The sequence below is a fragment of the Tympanuchus pallidicinctus genome, unplaced genomic scaffold (assembly GCF_026119805.1).
Source record: "Tympanuchus pallidicinctus isolate F22 unplaced genomic scaffold, pur_lepc_1.0 scaffold8, whole genome shotgun sequence".
Classification (NCBI taxonomy): Eukaryota; Metazoa; Chordata; class Aves; order Galliformes; family Phasianidae; genus Tympanuchus; species Tympanuchus pallidicinctus.
Window position 1 is genome coordinate 47,753,825 of NW_026294802.1, and position 20,798 is coordinate 47,774,622.

Consider the following 20,798-nt stretch of genomic DNA (forward strand, 5'->3'; position numbering starts at 1 on the left):
ATCCCAGCACTTGCAGTGCTGTGCTGGCGCCGTCCTGCTCTCGCTGCATCCTTCCGCGAGCAGCAAAGCACATGCGAAATCTCAATGGTTTTGGTGGAGTACTTTTGTTCCTTGTGCCATTTCCCTCCTTCCTCTCCTAGGATGAGCACAACCCAGTGCTGAACACCCACCAGGTGCTGCTGGAGAGGTGGAAATCCCTTGTGTCCCCAGGGGTGCCTGCTGAGCGCTCTGGTGCCTGTGAGGGATTTTCTGCCTTTGCATCTGGGAGGAAAGATGCTGAGCCTCCTTGGGGCATCGTGAGCTTCGGCAGTGATGTGAGCCAGCTCCAACCAAACAGCGAGTGCCTGGGCTCCAGCCAGGTTCCTGGCAGATGGAAACCCTGGGTGAATGTAAGAGTTTGCTTTTGCTGACCTCCATAGGAAGCCATGTCCCTGCTCGTGCCAGGAGTGCTGGTTTTTCACACTGCTGGGTCACTGACACTGAGATCTCTGGGCTCTGGAAACAGTGGACAGCCTCCCCTGCAGTTACTGTGCAGGCAGCCAGAGGTGCAATGGAGGAGTTCAGTGCAGAGCCTTGCAGGAGGCAGTGCAATGACTTTGTGTGTGTCAGATGAAGAGATGGAGCAGAGGTGCAGCCTGCTTTGACCCCTAGTGTGGGCAGCTCCCATCCCGGCACAGCTGGCAATGCAAGGTGCTGCTGATCAGCTAAATGAAGGTGAGTGTATGGGCACTCAATGGCTGCACCTCCCCCAGCATCCAGGGGTGATGCTTCAGGTGTGGGCAATGCTCACAGGGTGGGGCAATGGAAGAGGCTCCATTTCAAGCTCTGCAGTGTGCAGGTGGGGTTTGGGTCAGGGGCACAGGATGGGCACACGGGGAGGCAGGGGTGGGTTGAGGAAGAGCAGACTCACACCAACTGCATCTGCTGGTGGGATCAAAGCCAACATAGATGGAGGCACTTTGACAGGGAACAGCAGCACTGCCTTTCAAAAGCATCTGCTTGCAAAATGGCTTGAGCCGTGCCAAACTAAGGCTCTTAGTGGTTCTTGTTGCTTGTTTTCACTTGGGCAGGGTGAGCTGCAGCCTGGGCAGGTTCTGTGCCCAAAGCACTCAGCACACCCGGGTGCCCTGCTGCAGGCTGACACAGAGCCAGCTTGTGCCAAAACCAGCGTGTTTGTGCAAAAGGCTGCAAAGGGGAAGCCTGGAGCTGTAAGAAACAAAACAAAGCTTTTGCCAAAGAAATCTCTCCCAGCCGCACTGATGGCCTCAGAGCACAACACAGCACTTCTGTAGGTCCCATGTGGCCAAGGCCGAGTGCTTCACTGTTAGCTTCTGTACCTTGAAGTTCCAGCTCCTGGAATCACGTAGCAAGGCTGCGACGCAGGGCATGGGTGAGAGGGCAGCAGGGTGAGGAGTGGTGGTGAGTTGGTTGCTGCTTGCCCTGAGCATCACTCACCCTTGCTCATAACTAACGTGCAGTTTAGATAGGACTAGTCTGCTTCTTTGGAAGCTCTGCTCAGAGCTCTTTGCATGGGAGTTTTGATGCAGTAAATGCTGATGGTATATATATAAAAAAAGAAGTGCCACTGTTCTGCATCCTGGGGAGGGTTTCTCCTCCCTGCAGAAAGGGCTGGGTGAGACCCCAGTGTGCATTCATCCACTGACTCAGTCAGGTGCAGCTGTGTGTGCTGAGCCACCTGCACCACTGCCAGGGTTGGCAGTCTGCAAATTGGAGCTGCTCTGCTGGCAATCAGCCCCTGCTGCTTCTGCTCCCCGAAGCCACGCATGTGCTGCATCCCCTTCCTTCCCCCAGGTTTGTTTCCTTTCAGCCTCAGGTGATGGCTGTGGGATTGAGAAGGAAAACTTGAACGAGAACACTGGTGAGCAGCCGGGGTTTCCGCTGTTCCTCTGTTTCTGCTTTTCTCTGTGCCTGGGACTGGAGGGGCTGGGGGCTCTGCGGGGTCCCAGGTCGCGCAGGACTCAGGGCTGCAGAGCAGGGCTCAGGCTGGGAGTGGGGATGGTGGCCACTGGGGTGATGCTCAGCGGGACTGTGGGCTGCCTGCGTGTGCTCTGGTGCGATGGATGGACAGGATGACGTGCGGATGGATAGGCGTAGAGGGGAAGGTGTAACTGCTACTCGAATGAGGAGAAAGTGGTTTGGGTGCAAACATCCAAGCGTAAGGAGATTTGCGTTGCTTAAATGTATTTCAACTGTGAAGGCAAACTGTCAGATCAGCTGTTTTGTGGGAACGGTGTAGAAGTGAGCACGCATCGGAGGGAAGCACAGATTCACCTCTGAGCCAACACCTCCTGGCCCACTGTGCTCCCACCCCACCTTCACCACCAGGTCAGCCCTGCTAAAACCTCCTGCACTGACCTGACCCACGTGAGCTGCATCCTGCCGCCCCCCAGCAGCATCCCCTGCAAATTATGGCACAGGAATGCCTGCATCACCTCTTTGCAGCATCCCTCTTAGGTTTCTTTACCTCTGGAAAACTGACCCTTCCTGAGAGGTGTGCAGGAAAATCCCCGCATGCCCCCCAGCCCCCTGCCCTCTGATCTCTTTATGGTGTTTGTGCTGGGCTCCCCCACGCTGAAACTGCTCTTTGCCTTTGCTCTAATCTCCCCATCAAGCAGGTTGGGCAGGGGACAGCACAGCAAGTGCTCTGCAGAATGGCCAGATCCCGACCAGATGGAGGGAACGCTCTCACCTGGGGCTGCAGGTGATGTTTTTGGGGTTTCATTCACAGCAATCGGTGTCCAGGGCAAAGCCCCTGACTCCTGGAGAGTAACTTTGGATAAAGCCCAAATTCTCCATCCTGACACCTCAGTGCTGCACTGTGCCTGGGGGGAACCAACCCACGGACAAAGCTGCAGCCCCAGGAGCCCAGCACTCCCCTCAACATCCAGCTTGTGCTGGGGAAGGGACGAGCAGTGAGAGATCCCTTGTCCAAAGTCACTCCGGCTTGCATGCATTTAACCCATTCTCGATGAAGCGTGTCGTGTTCCTGGTGTTCTTTCAACCTGGAAAATTTGCTAAGGCTTTAATAATACCTTTGGTGTATCTTGGCAAGGCTGGGAAATGCCTGGGCTGATAAAGCCTCAAAGTCAGGGAGATAACACCTGGAAGCATTTCAGCCTTGGGCTGAGTTATGGGGGGTGCCGGCTGCAGCCTCACACCAAACCTTGTGCTGGGAGGCTGGAACTCAGCATGGAGCCTCAGATGCCCACTGAGCCGGAGCTCAGCCCAGCATCGCAGCCACTCTGAGGAGCGACGGCTCATCCAGCACCCAGCTCTGCTCCTCCTGCAGCCCCACAGCTGGAGAGATCCCCCCCAAAACAGCCTCCAGAGGTTTAATCTGCATCCATTTGCAGACACAAGGACATCCCTGCTGCTGCCTCCGCCGCTCTGTCCTGCTGACCTTGGGTGGGTGACGCGTCCCGGGCGCTGGTTAATGTTTGCTGTGCCTGTCGCAGGCGGGAGACGGCTGTTTGCAAAGAGCTCGTCACCTGCAGGGGGAAATGTGGTTCCAGAGGCTCAAGGATGCAGTTGGAATGGTGTACCGTAGAGTTCATGCTATGGAAATGGCTGGAATTAGACCGTGGTGAAGTAAGACTTGATGCAAAGTGGAACAGCGTGAACCAAACAACCAGGTGTTCCACACTGTATGGCAGCAATACCTCACAGAACGCCCTAGCAGGCTTTGGATGCTAATTAGCAACGTGGCATCAGATATTTGGTGAGTTGCCCTGCTAGTGGTGCTTGGGGCAGGGATAGGACGCCACGCTTGCAGGCTGGAGCCATCCCTGAAGCGGCCATAAACGCGCCCTGTTTGCCCTCCTGCTGGGCTTTGACCAGGTAAGGGATTAACTGCTGTTTGTTCTGTCTTCCCACTTGGGGTATTTTGGTGCACGGCACTTCCAGCTCTCCAAAAATAAGCTTCCCTCCCTGAACCACATCGTTATTACTGCTCATCAGTGCAGCCTGCACTCTGTGCTGTTCCTCCATCTTTCTGAGCCCGCTGTGTGTGCACACATGGCGCATTTCTGGACGCATTCAGGAGGTGAAATCAGAGCTTTTGTAGGATGTCGAGAAGCCAAAGCACTGCAGATCTCGGCTGAGCCCTGGCACTGCTCAGCTCACATGAAGGCATCGCTCCTGCCAAGAGACCCATTCAGCACTGCAGGGCTGATGCCCAGCACTGACCATCCCTGGGGCTGTTTTGTGATGTTTTCCTGAGGCTGTGGGCTCTCCATCCTCTCCCCATGGAGCCGTGGAAGCTCAGCACCAGCCCTGCATCAGCCTAAAGGACAGGGACACGACCAGGGCAGCTGTGCAGGAACGCCTCTGGGCACCCTCCTGCTTGTACCTCCAGGTGCACACTTCCTCCTGGGCTGCCTTCCTGCTCCCAGCAAGGAACGAGGAAATGCTGGGCCCTGCAGACACGTTTATGGACACGTCCCCAAAACACCCCGGGGAGGGGGGGGTGGCTGTCTGGAGCTGCGTGCTTTGAGGGTGTCCTGCAATAGGAGCCCCTGAACGACCCCTGGTGTGGAGGGGGAACCCCAGGGAGCCCCACACCCTCTGCCACCGCTGCTCAGCTGCCCTTGGGCACATCCTGGGTGCTGACCTCCTCCCAGGTGACGTCCAGGTGCCATTGATGTCACAACCCGGGGACCCAAATTGCTAATTATGTCTTGCCTCCGTGCCCATCAATCTCATTTCCTGGTGCTTGTGCAATCTCAGATGCTTTTGTCTTTCTTCCCGGTTGTTGATCTGGCTGAGGGAGCAAAACACCTCCAGAAGAAAACCTGAGCTGTGGGTGGCTGCAGAGGGGTTTTGCTGCCAAAGGGTTTTTCACCTGCCCCGATGGCATGGAGGCAGTTCGCTGTTTTGCACAAAGGCACTCGTGGGGTGAGTCAGGCAGCAGAAAACATGACTTTGCCCTGCAGACCTGGCCAGGTAACAAGGCTCTGAGCTGCCTGGGAGCCTGGGCATGTTTTAAAATATTTTGAAAAGTGGAAAACAAGGGAGGTGTGAGTGCTCACCCAGCCCTGACAGCTGGGACCTTTGAAACTCCCCTCCCCCCCTTCACCCCCGGAAAATAACAGTACTGGGAGCTGCCCATGCTGGCTGCTCGTGTTGTGCTTGCACCCACTGGTGTGGTTCAGAGCGGCCTGCTTGGGTAACTGGTGACTCTGTGATGCTGTGTCTATGGCAAAGCAAAAAGGCAGCACGGCCTGTTTAACCAATGTGATTGAAAGTGGGCTTTCAAAGTTGCCACTATACTGAAATGGTCTGCTGCAGTTCACACCTGTTTGCTCAGTTCTTGCAGTTAACCCCAAATTGGGGCGGCGTTGCTACGTGAGGATGGGTTTCATTTTAAAGGTCTCAATGACACTGCAGTGCTTGAAAACATGAAATGTTGGACTGGAGCTCAGTGCAGGGCTGAGGGGAAGCAGCAGCCCTGTGCTCAGCCTCCTGCAGCCCTCAGCACAGCTCTGCTCTCATGGGTGGCTGCACACCGCCCAGGTGGGTTTGAACCCACAGCAGCAGGAGGGGGTGATAAACGAGAGTTAAATGGGATCTAGAAGGTGGGCAACAAGATGGGGAAGGGTCTGGAGGGCACAGTGTGAGGAATGGCTGAGGTCCTGAGGTTTGTTCGGGACAGAGCAGAGAAGGCAGAAAGGAGGCTTCGAGGCAGTTCTACAGCCTCTCATGGCAGCCCCTCACCAACGCTGCTCTCAGACACGAGGTGTGCGTTTGGGTGGTGCTGTGCAGGGCGCCGTGATCCCTGGGAGCCCCACGGACTCGGGGTATTCCCTGATCCCACGATTTTGCAACGGCGATATTTTGACGCTTGCCGTTGCGCTGAGTAACGCTTCAACAAATAACAAACCCGGCAGCAACCGTCCCCGCGGGGCTCAGTATCGGCAGGAAGCGGCAGCCCCACACCGTCCCACCGCCCCGGGGCGGAGCCCCCTCCGCACCGCCCCCCCCGCCTATAAAGGGCGGCGGCCGCGGCCGCGGGCAGCGTTGGGTCGGTGAGCGGCGGGCCGCGGGTTCGAATCCCGCGGGGGGACGCTGGAGGGTCCGGGGGGCGGCTGCTTTCGGGGGGATCGAGGAGGGGGGAAAAGAGGCAAAGGGGTGATGCGACGCTCCGCTCCCGCAGGGTCGTCGCCATGTCGGTGTCACACAGCTCCAGGCTGAACAAGCTGGTGCGGGAGCAGTACATGAGGCTGCCCCAGGGCGGGCTGGTGCAGGTCACCTACGTCTGGATCGACGGCAGCGGTGAGGGCGTGCGCTGCAAGAGCAGGACCCTCGATAAGGAGCCCAAGAGCATCGAAGGTAACACCGCCTCCTCTCCTCCGCTGGCTGTTGGTGTGGTGGGTGGGCGCTGAGCGTGGCCGTGATGAAGCGTTGAGGTGCTTTGGGCACTGGGAGGTGTCGTTCACCTGTGCTGGTTGTGCGGTGCTGGCGATACCCGGTGCAGCTGTTGCACAGGGCTGTTCTATACAGCGGTAATGTAAATATCCGGCTGCAGGGTGCCCAGCCTGCAAGCTGTCATTGGTGCTGGGTGGGAAGGGGAGCTGCACTGGTTCATGGCACACTGCGAGCTGGTCCTGTGCGCCCACATCCTCCTGGGTGCCCAACTCTGGGTCTAATCCAGCAGCCCTTCACACACCCCACATGTGAGATATCTCTTTTTCAACTCCAGCCCTCTCTCTGCCCTTCTCCCACCCCGCAGATGTGCCCGAGTGGAATTTCGATGGCTCCAGCACAGCGCAGGCAGAGGGCTCCAACAGCGACATGTTCCTGGTGCCTGTCTGCATGTTCAGGGACCCCTTCTGCCTGGACCCCAACAAGCTGGTGCTGTGCGAAGTGCTGAAGTACAACAGGAAACCTGCAGGTGAGCATCGGTGTTGGTGTTGTTAATAATTCTTAATGCCTGTCGCCCTGGGGATAATTTGCAGTGCCTCTCTCCAAGGGGACTGCAAGCACCGGTGCTACTGTTTGTGGAATTGCACTGAGCACTTGGCCTAAGGCTCTGAAATGCAGGTGCCACAGGTGCATGCGTGGATGTGTTTTGGAGGTGCTGCAACAAGCAGGAGATCAGCAAGGAGGTTGATGTCCCTCGGGCAGAAGGGTGAGCTGGGGACTGATCCTGAGCGCACCCAGCCCTGCGGGGCTGTGCAGAGCACCAGCACTCCGTCTTGTAAATAAGAGGGAACCGCAGATGGGAAGTGGTGCTCAGAGCACTCAGGGGTGGAAACAGCAGGAAGAGTCGCTCTGCTGGTGGATGGCTGCAGGAAGGGAGCTGCAGGCAGGAGCTGGCGCGGCGCAGTCAGGCACGGGGTGTCCTTCTGCAAGCACGAGGACTTATCGGCGAGGGCAGAAGTCTGCAGTCCCGGCAGTCCGTTTGTCTGTCCATCTGATAAAGGTGCAGCTGGAGGAGGGGAGCCTTGGAGGAAGGGTTTTGGTTGAGATCTGTGCTTGGAGGCAGCTTTAAGCATGGCCTCGAGTGCTAGAGTTGGATTTGGGCCCCATTAAGTACCTCTGTGTCTTACTGTCCTGCTCCCACAGCCCTGGAGCTATGGGGATGAGGAGGACTAAACTGGGGCTGAGGATGGGAGCAAAGACATAATGGGAGATGGGCAGACCCTGTTCCCCGCTGTGCCAGGTGCCTGTGGGACAGGGCTGGCAGATGTCCTTGCTGTCTTCATGTGCGAGAGGAAGACGAGGACAATCATAGCTGGACATGGTGATCTTAGAGGTCTTTTTCAGCCCTAATTGTTCTATGATTCTATGACCGGAGGTTGTGGTTTAGGGAGTGATTTAATGAAACCTCCTGAGTCTGTGGCCGTGCAGTGGCTCTGCAGGGAGGAACCCAGTGAGTAGAAAGTGCTGCATGAAGGGGAATTCGCTCACTGCTCTCCTTGGGGCTTCTGTGGGAAGAACTTGGAGGTGGCTGGGACTGAGAGGGCTGAGGGCGACCGGGTCTGACTGCAACCACTGCTCACAGAGACCAACCTGAGGCACACCTGCAAGAAGGTGATGGACCTGGTGAAGGACAGCCACCCCTGGTTCGGGATGGAGCAGGAGTACACGCTGCTGGGTGTCAATGGCCACCCCTACGGCTGGCCCGACAACGGCTTCCCCGGCCCACAGGGTAAGTGCCTTCCTGAGGCCCCAAACCAAATGCTCAGCCCATAGGGAATGCAATCCTACAGCAGGCATCCCCATCCCAGCCCCATCCCATCGCCAGTGCTTCTCTGTGCTGGGTGGGAGGAGGTCTGGAACTGTTTCACCGCTGCCCCCTGGCTCACATGAGCCGGACCCCATTGCACAAACAGCTCTTGGCTGCACGACTTGTTTGTCAAGGGCTGGAGAACTCGGCTGGAAAAATCTCCCCACGGCTGTTGGTGAAAGGACCGGCTGGGTGCATGAGCCCAAGCACCTCCTAGAGGGAGCCGGGGGTTTCCCAACCCGCCTTACCCAGCCCTGCACAGGGACGGGCTGTTTGCAACATCTCCCTTCCCCCAGGCGGGGAGGAGATCTTCCCCTGGCAGGCTGAATGAGGAAGAACCCTGTGAAACCACAGCCTGCTGACTCTTCTAGGCACGAACAATGCCGGCTGTTGTCAGAACAATGTCTGGAGCCTGAAGTGCTCAGGGAGCCGGGGTGGTGCCGCCGGGCACATCCAGCCCAGCTCTGCTTATCTCTTGGTCGCCTTCCCATGCATTGCCAGTCCAGTTGAGCTGCATAGATAAGGCTGAGGTTGCACCACCACTGGGCTCTGGATTTTGGGTCTGAGCTCCGATGCACTGTGGAGGGCAGCGCCGTTTGATTCCTGTAAATTCTCTGTGACCAACACAATTCTCCGTTGCCAAGTTGGTGGGATTTCCTCCCCAGTGCTTTATTTACCTGATGCCTTCTGCCTCCTCCCCAGGCCCTTATTACTGTGGGGTTGGAGCAGATAAGGTGTACGGACGTGACATCGTGGAGTCCCACTACAAGGCTTGCCTCTATGCGGGCGTGAAGATCTGCGGCACCAACGCCGAGGTGATGCCCTCCCAGGTGGGTGCTTGGAGGTGCTGACCATGAGGATGCTCTGGGTCTGCTTCCCCCAGATGCATTGTCTCCCATCTCCCCTTGGAGGATTCTCTGCTGTTGGGTCTCCAGTGGTGAACATGTGTTGCTGGCTTAATCCTGCAGCATCAGTGCCAGCCAGGATGGCAGCAAACGAAGCTGTGGGTGCCCACATCCTGCCCTTGGTCCTGAGGACCCTCCTGCAGCACACATGGCTGGAGGGGATTTGAGTAGTTGAGGTGTTATCTCAAGGTGGTCCCTGATTGCTTTATGCATGTGGCCAGGCTGGGTAGTGGCAATTGGAGCCTCCCACTGATAAGCAGGGCCTTGTTGGCAGGGGGTTGAGGCAGGACATTACAAGCGTAACGAACCTGTTGCTTGCCCTGACATGATCAGTGTCCCCTCGGCTGCTCTCAGCACGCTGTGATCCAGCTGTGCCCTGCCAGTGGTGGTGGATGTGTCACTGCTGCTTAGTCACCGTGAGTGGTGCAACCCTGTCCCAGGAAGGACGCCTGAAGATGTAGGGACGTCTTCAATCCCATGCTGTCCTGGGTAGATTTTTTTTTGCACAACTCTGGTTTTAGCAGCAATTTAGGGTTTATTAATGCTTTTATGATAAATCACAAGGTTAGGTTGCATGAGTCTTAAAGCGCTTCATCAGCACTTAATCATTAGCCAGTTGAAGGCAGCGATTGCTCAGAGAAGCTGTGGGTGCCCCATTCCTGGAGGTGCTCAAGGCCAGGCTGGGGGGCCCTGGGCAGCCTGATCTGCTTGGGGGCACCCGGCCCACTGCAGGGGGCTGTAAGTGGATGATCTTTAAGGTCCCTTTCCAACCGAAACCATTCTGTGATTCTACGATTCAGTGCTTCAGTAGAATTTGTTACAGTTGAATACCACAACTTAAAGGCTTGAGAATGGCCAAGTTCAATGAAACGCTGCAGGATATTGGAGGGGATATTCCTCAACCCTCAGCTGCATGCTCAGGACCTTCTTCCCCTGGTTCATTTCTCACCTACCCTTTCCTCAGCTCTCAGTGGATGATGAGATCTGTCCCAAAAGGGCTTCTCTTCTTCAGTGTTGGTCGGCAAGGAACCTGAAGAAGCTGACCCTGAGGCGTCCCATTCCAGGGGAGGATCAGGAATCATAGTCTGCTGTGGGCCTTGGGAGCTCAAGGGGCTGCTGTCTTACGATCCTTATTTGTAGGACCTCGAGATAATTGACTTCAGTCAGAAAACTTCCCATTCTGTCCGCAGTTCAGGTGAGGCAGTGCTGGAACTTTTCACGCACTGCACAGTTCCAGTACCCAATGGATTGCACTGTGGTCTACAGAGCTCAGCCATTCCCCACGCTGCCAGCTGTTGCTGAGGCTGGCAGACAGGAGCTGCCCCATCAGGTGGCACCAACATGACCCCCCCGCACACATTCTTTTTCCCTTGCAGTGGGAATTCCAGGTAGGCCCATGCGAGGGCATCGAGATGGGTGACCACCTCTGGATGGCTCGCTTCATCCTCCACCGTGTCTGTGAGGACTTTGGGGTCGTGGCCACTCTGGACCCCAAACCGATGACCGGCAACTGGAACGGGGCCGGGTGCCACACCAACTACAGCACCGAGGAGATGCGGAAGGAGGGAGGCCTCAAGTGAGTCCTTGGGGCTGCAGCCAGGAGGGTTGGGGCAATGCGCTGAGCATCTGATTTTAAAAGCCACTTGTCACATGCGGTGGCTCGAGCATATCCCTGTGCCAAACCTGACCCCATCCATCCCCCGTAGACACATCGAAGCCGCCATCGAGAAGCTGAGCAAGCGGCACGACTACCACATCTGTGTCTACGACCCGCGGGGCGGCAGGGACAACTCCCGGCGCCTCACCGGCCACCACGAGACCTCCAACATCTTCGAGTTCTCTGCTGGCGTGGCCAACCGTGGAGCCAGCATCCGCATCCCACGCCAGGTGGGCCAGGACGGCTTTGGCTACTTTGAAGACAGGCGGCCGGCGGCCAACTGCGACCCCTATGCGGTCACGGAGGCCATCATGAGGACCACGGTGCTCAACGAGACCGGGGTGGAGACCAAGGAGTATGCAGAGCACTGAGGCCGTGGGATGGGTGAGGGTTTTGTGTTGACGCTGATCGTGCCCGTGCTCTCAGCTGTGAGCTCAGACTCTTTAGGAAAACTCGCTTCTGGTTTTGTGAAACGTTGCCTTAGAAATCCTATATATTTTATAGTAAGAGGGAGGGGCCCAACCTATTTTCTCAGCCACTTTTTCTGGTTCCTGGTTTTAGGTCACACCTGGGGAGGTTGTTGGTTTTTTTTTAAGCTTGGATTGAATTTTTTTTCTTCTGATGGACTTTACACTGTGATGTACATAGATTCCTACATGGAAGCTGCAGCTGCTGCTGTTTGCACCTGGGCAGGGTGTGTGCTTTTTTTTTTTTTTTTTTTTTTTTTTTCCCCAGTGTCTCTGTTGCAAGGAAATGATAATAAAGAATTTTCCTGGCTGCGTGGCAGCTGTGTTATCCTGCTACAGGTGCATTTTTCTGTACCTCCAAGAGCTCCATGCAGGATTCAGTTCGAGTCTTGCCGAGGGGTTGATGCTGCTGGGACCAGGCAGCGCAGGAGCTGAGATGCTGGAGGAGCCCTGGGGCAGTTTTAGCTGCTGCAGGGGCTGTGCTGCCCCATTTGCCGCATCCCAAAGCTCATCTCCCTCCATCGTGATCCCCACAAGGCAAACAGAGCAGCACAGCCTGAGCAAACAGTGGCCGGGGCAGCAGCTGGCGGGTGTTTGCACTGAGCTGCTGAGTCAGCACTGCACACAGCAGGTGGGGAACAGCCCTTGGGAACACTTGGGGCTGAGCCATGGGGCTGAGCGATGCCCCCACTGCACCCCCAGCACGATGCCCCTCGGCAGCTCGAGTGATGGATGCTCTGCTGATCCCCGGGATGCGGTGTTGGTGTCTGTGATCCTGGAGGCCGTGGATTTCTGAGCAAAACGCTTCAGTGTCACTCCAGATGACCGTGGACAGAACGTGGGTGCAAGTGAAGGGAGTGGTGCACAACAGTGCCTGTTCTGCAACTGCAGGATCCCCTGTTGGGTGGCACGGGCTGGTCCTGGGCTGGGACAGCTGCATGGCCACTGGCAGCAGTTACCCAGAGAGGATGGGGTACTTGCTTTGGGGATGGATGGTCTCACATCTGCCCTAGTGCTATCAGAAGGATATTGAATCTTGTTTTGCCTTTTCCTGTGAAGCGATGAGCCCAATCTACAGATCCCAGCTCCCTCCTGCTGGTCACAGCACTGCCAGAGGAGTGGGAGAGATGGCAGTGGGAGATGGAGATGCTGTTGTGCCCCAGATCTGTGTGTAGCCAGGAGCCCATGGTGTCTCTGAGCCATTCAGTAAATGCAGCCTGCTCCTCCCCACACTAACAGGGATGTGTTTTCCTCCCAGAAATTGCCATTCAGTATTTTTAATGCTCTTCATCCAAACCACAACTCTGCCTTGTTTTCCTCTCATTTCTATGATGTCTTTAATGGGTGATGTGAGCACTGGGACAGTGACTGCTGCCTGCAGCTGGAAAATCAATAAAGAGCTAAATCTGGAGCAGGAACACTCATGTTCCTTTCTCTGTACAAGCGGTTTTGAGTACAGCGCTGTGCCACTAAATCTGGAGAAGCATGGAAATCTGCATTGCCAACATACAGATGGCTCTGGCACAGCACCGGGTGGGGTGCGTCCATCCCTTTGTGTCCGTTCCTGGTCTTATCCTATAATTCTCCCCCACTGGAGCCATTTGGGGAGGACAAGGAGGCTCCAGAGACTCCCAGGGCCACAGGGGCTGTTCCCAGCCCTGCGTGCTGCCCACAGGGGATGCTGTGGTTTCTGCGTGCTTGGATGCTGCTGGCTGTCCTATGCCAGAATGTAGATCTTGCTTGTGCTTTTTGGGGTCAAAATGGGTCAGAAACCATATTTTATGATTTTTTAAATTTTTTTTCCCCCTTAAAGCAGGAAGATTTCCACCCACAGGGCCAGCACCGCAGGGGAAACAAGGACATGGGAACCTGCTCTCAAGAACTTTTCTAACAATTTGGCTGCTGTAGGAGGAGGGTTGTGGGGCTCAGTTGGCAGAGCAGATGCTGGGGACGGATCGGGTCCGGGCCGGAAGCGGCAGCGGGCTGGCAGCATCGCCATCCCTATGCTCACATCATAGCAGGGCACCATGATGACTGGCAGCAGTGAGGGAGCCCCACGCGAATCCCAGCGCAGGAAGGGCTGCTAGGCGGGGGTACAGCCAGGAGGCCCGGCTTTGCCTTGGGGCACCTTCACCTAGCGCTGTCCCAAAGGGGCACCCCGAGATCTTCCCCCTGCCGGGGCCGCATCCTGCGCGGGGAGCGCTGCGGGTTCCTCCGGGTGCGGAGCTCAGCCGGGCCTTTGCTGCCCTCAGCAGGCTCTGAAGCGAACGGCAACGAGCGCGGCCCCAGGACCAGCCCCGGCCCCACAGCGCCATTCCCACCCGGCAGCGGGGAAACAAAACACATCTGAGCTTTATTCCCGCACCCCCGGGGACACCGGCTCGTCCCGCAGCTTCCTGTGCCCCAGAGCTCTTTCCATCCCTCCCAGTGTGTTACACCGGTTTCAGCCAAGGTCTTTGGGATATGTTTTTTTAAATTATTATTAGAGGACACTAGGATTGCAATTCTGATGCTAACAATGGCACTACTGAAAGCTGCTGGGCAGAAGTGGGGAGCTCGAGGTGGAAAAAAGGCTTGAACTGAAGTCAGTAATAACCTCTTTTTTTTTCCCCTTCCCCTTCTCCCAGCCCACACAATCTGCTTGGCTCTCTTTATCTCAATAAGCATTTAAACGGTTTCAAATTAAAATAAAATCTCTGGAAAATGGAACTTCATTCCTTCAGAACTTCAGCCTGGCCTTTAAAAGCCAGCAATAACGTTTTGGTTTTGTATGAGAGCATCTTTGATCTCAGAGGCGCTCAGCTGCAGGGATTGCAGCTCAGCACCAGCAGCTCTCCGCCATTGGAACGCAGCTGTAAGGGAGACGCAGGGAGAGGCTCATCTGGGGATGCTCAGCCCTGGTCCTGTGCTCATCCTGAAGCAAATCTGTCTCCTCTGACACCTCCTTAGGAACCCAGCACCCCCCTAGTCACAGTAACAGCACAATAGAGCTGGACGAGCTGTCACAGTCCCCTGTGAGCAGCAGGCTGGGGGCTGCAGAGTGTTAGGAATTGGCAGTGATGGGCTGTGACGACCCTGAGCAGCCTCAGCTGTGCCCTCACTCGTGGGCCTGGGGCTCTGTTTTAGCTCAGACCGGTAGCATTGCAGGGAGTTTTACTGATGGTCTGGATGTTTGGTTGGAGTCTTCTGTAATCTCTGGTCTGCTGTGCTTGGGAGCAGAGGGCTGGGGTCCTGGCTGGCGAGACCCTGCCCTACAGCTGTGGTGTCCTTGCTGTGCCCCAGTGGGAGAAGGGTAAGCTGGAGGGCTGAGCATCAGGGCAGCTACAGCATGGGGTCAGTTCTTCCTGGTGACATCCATGTGAGGACCTGGGATACTACATGTGTCCTCTCCAGAGAAGTTCTCTGGCCGTGCACGGGTTTGAAGAGGACGTGATAAAAATAGCTGTAGGTAAGGTTGGGTTTAAAACATCCCTTTCTGCAGGGGTGATGGATGCTGCTGGGAAACAGAGCAGTGAGTGGGAAAATTAGGCTTGCCTTAAACCCATCTGAGCCTCAGCTCATGGGAAACCAGGAAGGAGTGAAAAATGCAGCAATGAGGTGGTGGTTCAGGGAAAGCGAGAAAGAAAGATGTTAGCAGGTCTGGCAGCAGCTGACCTGTAAGAGAGCTCCAGGGAGAATGCTGAAATCAGTTTGGGGGCTGCCCTGCTGCAAAGGCTGCTCTCAGATGGCTCTCTTCTGCAGGGCTTAATCCTGGGCATATGCTCACAGTGTGCCTGGGGTGTTGCCACCTCATCCACACACTCACAGCCTGTGCTGTCACTGTGGTCCTGGCCGTGTTGAACCAGGCACACCACATCCTTCCCTCCTGGTCCTGAGCCAAGGGTCCGGTGGTTTATCGCCCAAGATGTGTGATGCCTGATGTGTCCTTCTGCCAAGGTCCCTCTTCTTGCATTCCCCAGTGCAAGGGCTTTGTTATTCCCAAATAACCCAGTGAAAGAGCCACGAAGCTGCTGGCTGCAGAAGCACCACCTGATGGCTTGGTAAAGACGGGCTGCGGACTTCGCCAACCTCACTAGTGCCACCAGTTGGCAGGAGATGCTCAGTGTGTGCTTCCAGCACGAGCAGAGCTTCCATCAGCGCTGTGCTGAGGTGGGGCAGTGCTGGGACAGGCCCTGGAGGCACTAATCAGTGGTGCTCAGGTTGGGGCAGGTTTGGCAGAGGTGACTCACCTGCTTGTGACAAGCCTGCTGACATCATAGCACTGGCCTCTGAGCTCCCGGAAACTCAAATTAATGATGATGGAAGGGAAAAATCTTGTGTGGGACAGCCCTGGCAGAGGGAGGTTTGGGCTGAGATGACTTATAGTGTGTGCCTGGGTCTGGAAGGCTTCTGGGCTAACAGAACTGCACTGCTGATGTCCCCCAGCCTGAGCCTGGGAAGGAGTGTAGGGGCTGTAGGGTGTCTCCACCTCATACTCTTGATTTGGGGGCTGCCATCACCCCAGTGTTTGCTCTTCTTTCCTCAGGCCCCTCATGCTGGGTTATGGGAAGAGTTGGGGGATTTCTTAGTAACATCTTGTCTGTGCTACCTACTGCAAGGTCCATCCCACAGCTTTTATCATCTAGAAGGGGGATATGGGGATTGGTTAAATTAATCCTCACTGGAGGCTGCTGAGAGGTGCTGGGATCGCTCCTGGCAGCTATGGTCAGCCTAGATAGCACCACTGACCCTGCTGCAAGTTATCTCCTTAGCAGTCAGCAATGTGGGATGACTCCTCAACTCTTTCTGGGAGGGGAATGTAGTGCTTTTAGGCAAAAGATCTGCAGCAGGTGAGATGGTGGACTTTGCACAGGAGTGGCTGATAAGCCACAATGCGGAGCCCACGGTGGGGCAGCAGGAAGGGCAGTAGAGTGCGAAGAGCCTGGGAAAAGCTGGGTACTGCTGGGTGTGATGATGGTGAGTGCTCTGCCAGCTATCTGGGCTGCCCTGCTGTAACAGGGAAGGAGGAATGAAGAACCAGGCAGTGATGGGAAAGGAGACATGATGTCAACCATAAGGTCCAGGTGCCTTGCTGCTCAGGTGGTGATTGGGTGTAGCTGGGGATCCCACTGCTATTGAAGCCACTGCCTGCTCAGGAATGGCAAGCGTGTGGGTACTGGTCTGCCTGTAGGGAACACGAATACAAACAGTTTTACAATGAGAAGAGAAATGCAAAAAGAATATGCAAATCCAGCCCTAAATTTTAATTGGACTTCTTCTCAGACTGGATCCTGCTGGGATTGCAGAGCAGGTGAGTGAGTCCCCCTGCCCCCAGAGCTCACAGGCAGACTGCAGTCCCTCTGCCTGAGCTGTGATACTGACACCGTGGGGAAGGGAGGACAGACGTCCCACCTCCTGATTTCCCCCCACAGTGAGCAGCACAGGCTCTTCCAGTGAAGGAGATCAGAAATCCCAGCAGTGACCTTAGAATTATAGTAATAATAATTGATGCCTTGCTGCTCTCTAAGGATTTTCTAGCAGGTTAGCCAGGTGTTGGATAGGTGTTAAGCAATTAAAGCAATAACACCCATGTAACAGGGGCAGGTGCCAACTGTGTCATGGGCTTGCAGTGGCTCAGCTGGGGGCTTGCTCTATCCCCTAATTTTCTTTGGCTTTGGGATGAAATTAAGTGGGAGGAGATGTTTTAGGGGAGGTGGCCCTGAATTGCCTTTTTCCTGCAGAGGTGGGGATTAAATTAGGAAAGCAAAGCAGGCCAAGAGCATCTGGTGTTGCCTATGGATGCTCATCTGGTCCCTAACAAGGAGGCATAAATGTCATCATGCGAGCTCAAGGGCTTGCACGTATCTGTGTGCACCTGGGGACAAACATCAATGCCTCAGCCCTGTGTGTGTCTGCATGGGGGAGGCTGCTCCTGCGGATTTCCATCGATACACAAACAGCAGTACGTGGGCTGGCATAGACAAAAACCAGCACAATAACGTGGGGGCTGGAATAATGCTTTATGGGAGGAGACCTGAAGGGCTCAAATTGTTTGGTTTATCAGAGAAATAGAGAGATGGCTTGATTTTAGTGCCTAAGTGCTACCACAGGGAGAAATTACTCAGCACTGGAGGGCTGTTTGATGTCAGGGAAGGGCAGAACAAGAACCGGTGGTTGAAGCAGAAGCCTGCCAAAGTTGGACTAAAAAGCAGGCGTGCATGTTAGCAGTGACAGGGATGAGCAGCAGAAGCAAACTGCCGAAGCATTTGCCAGGATGTTTTTGTCTCTTAGTGCAGGGTGGTTTTGTTTCTCTGGCGGAGATGCCTCAGCCAAATTATTCCTTGATCGGGTGTACAGTATGAGGGTAATGGGATGACATTGCTGTTACAGCCCCCTAGTTGTTTGTTTTTCCTCTTCTTTGATTGATTCCTGGAGTCCTGGCTCAGGATATGAGCGCTGAACGGTGCAGAGATGGAGCCCAAAGCTGCTTCCTGGCCTCCTCATGGAGCCTCTGAGGGTTGGTGCCTCCTGGCTCTGCTCGGCAGGTTGCTCCCATTGCTCACCGCTCTTCTCCATAACCCCAGGAGTGGACTTTGAGGCTCTGAGTTTCCTGGGGACATCCAGATGTGAATTCAGCAGTAGCCAGGGGCTGCTGAAGAGCCCTGGGACATCCAGATCTTAGAGCTTTGTGTGCCAACAGTGGGACACCTAGCTGAAATGCCACCGTGTGGCCTTGGGGAAGCTGTCTGGTGGATTGCAGGAGCACGGCTGTGTTTCATGCCAGCAGAGAGGGAGGGTGTGTGGGAAGTGTGGCAGAGCAATGCTAAACACTGTGTGAACCGATGAAAGGTGTCAGCCCAACACAAAGGAGTAATTGTTGTTGTGTTACTATCGGGTGACATGCTCTGCTGGCCGGGGAACTGGCAGAGAAGCAGCCAGGTACTGAGCAAGGCAGGGCTTTAGTGATTTAGAAAGGTGTATAAACCTAATTACAATAAATCATTAATATGTGGCTTCTCTATGGGAGTACATCTGTAAAAAAAGAAATTATGAGCGGTACATACAATATTCATATCAGAAATGAGCCCTCCAGGGGTTTTCTCTTCAAATGGAATAGTTTTAGCCCAAAGGAAGCTTAAGAAATGCGATAGCCAACTCCCTGGGTTGCACCCTTTCTGCTTTCGCTCTTCCTCAGTCACAGCAGTCATGCAGCCTGATGTTTTGGGATGCTAAGGGTTGCTCCCAGCTGCTTGCCTGGTAGGATAGATGAGAGAATTGGAAGAGCAAGAGTGATGGTGGAGAAGGCTTCTTGTCTCTTTGTAGCAGGAGAGAGGCCATGAGCCCGGGATTGCTCCATTTCCCCAGCAGTTGTGCACCATGAAGTGATGCAGCACATGATGGTGACGTTGCAAGCTACAAATCGACCCAGAGATAACATGCTACTGCCTCACCCAGGAGCACTCGCATCAGGAAAGCTGGCGTCAGTCACTGCCAAGCTGGGGAGGCAATGGCCTGAAGTGGGGGAAGCTGAGGCATGGTCAGGTGCAGCATCGCTGTGCACAGCTGTAGGACAGCAGGTAGAGAAGAACAAATGTAAGCCACAGGAAAATGCCCATGATTTATCCACGAAGCCTTCTGCACACGTACATACGTAGCATGAGAATTGCAGCTGACTGCTTTGTGGGCACGCTCTGTGCCTGGCCTCTCTCCCAGGGCCGGTGACAGGCCGGTGCTGTGGGCACAGCTCGGGTGCCAATGGGTGCGGCAGCTTTTTGCTGCATGCTTTATCAAGAAATTTCGTGTTTCTTAATGTTGGTGGAATGTGATGACACATGAAAGGAAAGTTTGAATCTAAAGCTGGGATTGACATTTAATTTTCCTTCTTTCTTTCTTGTTAGACTGTCCCTTTTAATAGTGGAAAAAAAGAGGATAGGGGGAATAGACAGAACGAAGAGGAAGTGAAGAATTCCCACCAGCAGAACAAAGCCTCCAAAACAACTTCAAGCAAAACAATGGTCCAAAATAGCAGGGAAGGGGATCTTTTGCAGCTTATCAAACATCACTGCCTTTTTTCCACCTGCTCTGAGTCTCAGTGCTGGTGACCCTGCAGGCAATTAGATAACACGGGTGACTCCAGGGCACGTGTGGATGAGCAGGGAGGTAGGAATGCAAACATGCATTGAGCAAATCTCTCCTGGACTGAGCACTGCCATGCCACGTACAGGGAAACAGCGGGTGCCATGGCATTGAAGGACTCACATATTGGATTATCCCCATCTCGTTATGTTTTATAGATTGCTAAACTGTGGTCTGGGAAAGGATCAGCACCATGGCGTTGCTGCTGACTGCCTCATAAGAGCTCCTGTGTTTGTTGGGATGCACAGCGCTGTCTTGCAGTGCTGTAGCTGTGCAGCAAGCGCATGGCTGGAGCCAGGATGCCTTTGTTCAGCTCTTAGCACAGGAATCCCTTTAGTGCTCTTTATGACCTTGAGCAAGTGACCTCACAATGCTTAAAAATACTTTCCTGCAAACAAGGAGTATAAATCTCAGTGCATCAGGAGATGCACACACTGCAGTGCAGCGTGTAAGGGGTTTGGTTTCAGCTCAGCAAAGAGCTCTTACAATCACGAGCTGCCACACATCAGTGCTCAGCATCCTGCTGGGATGCGGGTGCTGGTGCTGATGGGCACAGACAGGGTACAGCCACTGAGTGGCCTAATAGCGTGCAGAGCTGTGAATCTTCAGACATCTTCCACGAGGGAGAAACAGGTTCAGCAAAACCTGATGTAGCGCAGGGTGCTTCTGCTACCCCTCACTTGTTTGTGTTGGTTGGTTTTTGTTTTTTTTTGTTTTTTTTTTTGCTGGCAATGCCACTTGGAGAGACTGGGAGGGAACTGAGCAGCAGAGGCTGATGACAGAAGATGCAGGTTCATCTTACAGAAAGTCACGAGAGAAAAGTGGCAAAACAAAAGCTAAAAGGGCAGCGCAAGGAGAGCGGTGTATGGAAGCATCTGAGGGTGTGTGCAGCACAGGAGAAGATGAGCTACTTAAATTGTTGGCACAAGCCCATCAGGGTGTTAGTTTCCTGTGATGATGCACAGGCTGGAAAGAAAAAGTAGCTTTTAAGCAGCGGAGCAGTAAGGGCCTGCAAGAGCTCAGCAGGAGCCCTGTGTGCTGAGAATACACAAACTGTTCTCAGGAAGCACTCAAGCCCCTTTCAGTGGGGTTTTACGCTATGAAACCCACCGTAAGGTGACCTGGGAGGCTCCTGCAGCTCGGGCTGGTGTCACTGCAGGGCTGGCTGTCCTGCTGGGCGTGTGCTCTGCGGATAAATGGGTAAGCAGCCCTTGTTACGCTTATTCATTCCACCCGTGTACACAACCTGCTTGTCATCAGCCGGGAGGCCTCTCTGGGAGGTGCCTTTCCCCAGCACTGCGTTTGGTGTTTGCTGTTTGCTGTGGAAAAAAGGGATAGCTGTTTATTTATTTATTTTTACAGACTTTTTGAAATGGAATCACGCAGCAGAAGTAATGCTGAGGGGG

The 20,798-nt window shown here is 54.7% G+C and overlaps 1 protein-coding gene across 1 annotated transcript; it reads left to right on the top strand.

The window, feature by feature from the left end:
- The first annotated feature begins 6,048 nt into the window (after positions 1-6,048).
- On the top strand, positions 6,049-12,691 carry LOC128073159 (glutamine synthetase). The gene is made up of 7 exons (XM_052667675.1): positions 6,049-6,062; positions 6,173-6,348; positions 6,749-6,910; positions 8,024-8,170; positions 8,951-9,078; positions 10,530-10,729; positions 10,860-12,691. Exons 2-7 carry the CDS (start codon positions 6,183-6,185, stop codon positions 11,179-11,181), a joined length of 1,125 nt encoding a protein of 374 aa, XP_052523635.1. The 5' UTR covers positions 6,049-6,062; positions 6,173-6,182; the 3' UTR covers positions 11,182-12,691.
- The last annotated feature ends 8,107 nt before the right edge of the window (positions 12,692-20,798 follow it).